This window comes from Pygoscelis adeliae, unplaced genomic scaffold (assembly GCF_000699105.1).
Source record: "Pygoscelis adeliae isolate BGI_AS28 unplaced genomic scaffold, ASM69910v1 Scaffold610, whole genome shotgun sequence".
Taxonomy (NCBI): Eukaryota; Metazoa; Chordata; class Aves; order Sphenisciformes; family Spheniscidae; genus Pygoscelis; species Pygoscelis adeliae.
In genome coordinates, this window is record NW_008824008.1 from 43,226 (window position 1) to 46,662 (window position 3,437).

General features: G+C 47.9%; 1 protein-coding gene across 1 annotated transcript in view; it reads left to right on the forward strand.

Annotated features, from left to right (window-relative positions):
• ENOPH1 (enolase-phosphatase 1) overlaps positions 1-3,437 on the forward strand; it is a 10,109-nt gene that overhangs the window by 2,170 nt on the left and 4,502 nt on the right. Inside the window, exons 2-3 of the mRNA XM_009326014.1 lie at positions 432-533; positions 1,322-1,524. Coding sequence (XP_009324289.1) covers positions 432-533; positions 1,322-1,524 — 305 coding nt within the window. The remainder of the gene's footprint in view (positions 1-431; positions 534-1,321; positions 1,525-3,437) is intronic.

A 3,437-nucleotide genomic window follows, 5' to 3' on the forward strand; every position in this document is an offset into this window, starting at 1 on the left:
CTGTCAACCAGCACCCCCAGGTCCTTTTCCGCCAGGCAGCTTTCCAGCCACTCTTCCCCAAGCCTGTAGCGTTGCGTAGGGTTGTGGCCGAAGTGCAGGACCTGGCACTTGGCCTTGTTGAATCTCATACAGTTGGCCTCGGCCCATCGATCCAGCCTGTCCAGGTCCCTCTGCAGAGCCTTCCTACCCTCGAGCAGATCAGCACTTGTGCCCAACTTGGTGTGATCTGCAAACTTACTGAGGGTGCACTTGATCCCCTCATCCAGATCATTGATAAAGATATTGAACAAGACTGGCCCCAAAACTGAGCCCTGGGGAACACCGCTCGTGACCGGCCGCCAACTGGATTGAACTCCATTCACCACAACTCTCTGGTCAGCCTTAGCTCTGCCAGGTTAAATGAGCTGCCTGTTTTTCTTGTGTGCTGCCAGGAGACTTTGTTCCCTTACATCAAAGACAACGTGAAGGAGTATCTGCGTGCTCACTGGGAGGAGGAGGAGTGCCAGCGGGACGTGGGACTTCTGAGAAAACAGGTTAAGTAATGGAGCTACACTGTGTCTCTCCGTGTTTTCACGGCGTGCCTGAGATTTCAGGTCACTTGGACTCCCCCAGTCACCCAACACGAGCCCATACCTCTCTTTGCCCGCCCCCCAGAGGCTGGTTGCCTTGACAGGCTGATTCTCCCCCACCCAAAGTCTGGGATTGTGCTTGGGGAAGGGCTGGTGCTTGGTAGGCAGCAGCTCAGCTGTTCCCCTCAGCTCACCTTGATCTTCACGGCCCCCAAGCGGGCGTTGAACCATGGCTTTTCAGCTTTGTGCCTGCACTGTGCCCTTCTCTTGCTGAATTCCCCGCTTGCAGCTTCCAGGTGCCTGTTTGGGAAGCAGCGTGGAGGGATAGCAGAGTACTTGTCCTGCACAGCGCAGCGTATCCTGCCTCTGTGCAGGGACATGGCATCAATTTGAGACCTGTGGCTGTCTGAAGCTAAAAAACAGATGCATTTGCTTCTTTGCCTTAATTTCAGTAATTAAATACTTAAGCAAGTATAATTCTCATTAGAGTATTTACAATACAGCTACAGTAATGCTAATTGTTGGGTTTGGAAAGTACAATCCAAGCAAGTGTTTCTAGACACTACTGAATTCTGAATTTCCCATTGAGAAAAGCATTCAAACAATGTTGTAACCCTTCCTTGTGAAGAGCAGTTTGAGCTGCGTCCTGCACAGAGGTGCATTGATGCAGGTGTTAGACCCCTTTCCTAAATTGAGATATTGAGACCGCTCTACCTCTTCCCTCACCTCTTTTTGTCATGGATGATTTCCAGGCTCAGGAGGACTCCAGCTTGGATGGGGCCGTGCTGATCCCTTTGGAGAGCGGAAGTGGGGAAGAGGAGCTAGAGCGGGTCATTCAGGCGGTCGTAGACAACGTGCACTGGCAGATGTCTCTGGACAGGAAGACCACGGCACTGAAGCAGCTGCAGGGTCACATGTGGAGGGCAGCCTATGCAACAGGGCACGTCAAAGGAGAGTGAGTAATTGTGTGTGTGTGTGAGTAATTGTGTGGCCCTTTCCCTGGGGAAGGTATGGGGTGCATCTTTCCTAGACGTCTGTTAGCAGAATAGCTGCATAAGCTATTCCTAGAAACAGCCCCATGTACAAATGCAAATAGAATTACTACCTTGGTAGAGAAGCCAATATGTTTACGTTCAGTCGTGGCTTAAGCCAGGGCACTGCTGTCGTGGAACCAACTGCAGACACTTCATTTCAAACTTGATCATGCAGTGAAACACAAATTCATTGAGCTTGATATTTGGATCTAGGGAACCAAAAGCTTACAGTAACCTTGGGACTGACCAAATTGTCTCAGTCCCCACTGGGAAGATGACAAGTGGGTGAGAGTGTTTCTCCTTAAGAAATAATTTGCAGGTTCATGCTGGGTAACAGCCAGTTCTCCAGCTACCTGGGCAGGGTCTGTAAAGGAGATGGGGTCTGAGAAACAGAACAAGGTAATGGAGGTGTGACACAGGGCAATTCTGCTCCCATGACTGGCGGAACATTCATCTGGGACAACTATCTTCTGCATTAAAAAATCAGAAAGTGTCTCAATATTTCTCTACAGAGATTTCTTGGTAAACCAAGAGACTGAGGCACAGGTATGAACTTCTTACAGTTCTCCATCTTGCATTTTTTTATCCCTGAATTGCACTCACATTTTGGGACAAGCCTAAACAAGCCGGGGTTGCAGTTGTTTCAGTTGTTTCCTCCTGCTTTGTCTCTTACCTGAGCGTTTCCTGCCTTTCCACTTCTTTTTGTCTTCAGGCTCCTCTTTATATTTCAGCCACAACACAAGGGTGCGTAAGTAAGGGACAACTGGAATTAAGCCTGATCTTATTTAGGTCAAGAGATACTTGGTTAAACTATGCATTTCAAGTTCCTAAGGAAGTAAAACAAACCCTTAAGTTCACAAAGTGTTTTGCCAAAGGAAGAACGAGGAAGAAGAAAAAGAGCTCACAGAAAAATGTAAACATCCACCAGAGAAGGCAACAAAACCCAAAAGCAAATTAAGAGGGACAGCTATCCAGTTGGTTTTCTTTTTAAAAACAGGGCTAATTGTCTTATACTGGCCCAAAAATTGTGGAGCTAGCCTTGCTGCTTGGCAGCATCCAAGGATCTTTAAAGTCTCCCCCTCTCCCAACTGTATCTGGCACATCAGTGTCTGAAATCCAGGCACTGAACTCAGCATGTGAAAACATGGGGGTGGCTGGGAGTTTCTGCAGGTGCCGTACAACCTCAAAATATTTTCAGCTGACACCAGAGACATTTAATAAATAACTATGAAAAAAACTTTTTTTTTTTTTAAATACATAACATAACAAGGCCCTGAGCAGGTGGCCAAGAAACTGGAGATGAAGAAAGGGCCAGCTGATTGCTACAAGTCTGGAAAACTCAGTCCAACACCTCCTTTTGCATCTATTTGGAGTCCTCTTTCTTCAGGTGTTCAGGTGCTCAGATCCCCTTTTCAGGGCAGTACCTTTGGGCCTTGACCCAAGTGGCCACACAGAGCTGTGCAGTGCAGGTGGGAAGGCTGCGATCTGGACTGGGTTGAAAACTCAGTTCCCTGGGGGTCACGTCTCCTCCAGCTCCTCTTTCCACCCTTCTGCCATATCAAACTCAAATCCCCTCCCTGCCCTTCCGAGGCTGTTTGTGACCTTTCCTTATCAACCATCACATGTATTATTGAGAGACTTATTGTCAGCCTCACTTTGCCCCTCTTGAGCATGCTCTAGCCTTCAGTTTCCCCCAGTATATGGGTCATCTTGTAAATGTCCTTTGCATACAAAGAGCTTTTACATACATGTAAGTGCAGCACTGGAGAGGTCTCGTGGTATAAATGAGAAGGGTATGAGGGAACCAACAGTCATGTCTATTAGCAGTTACGCA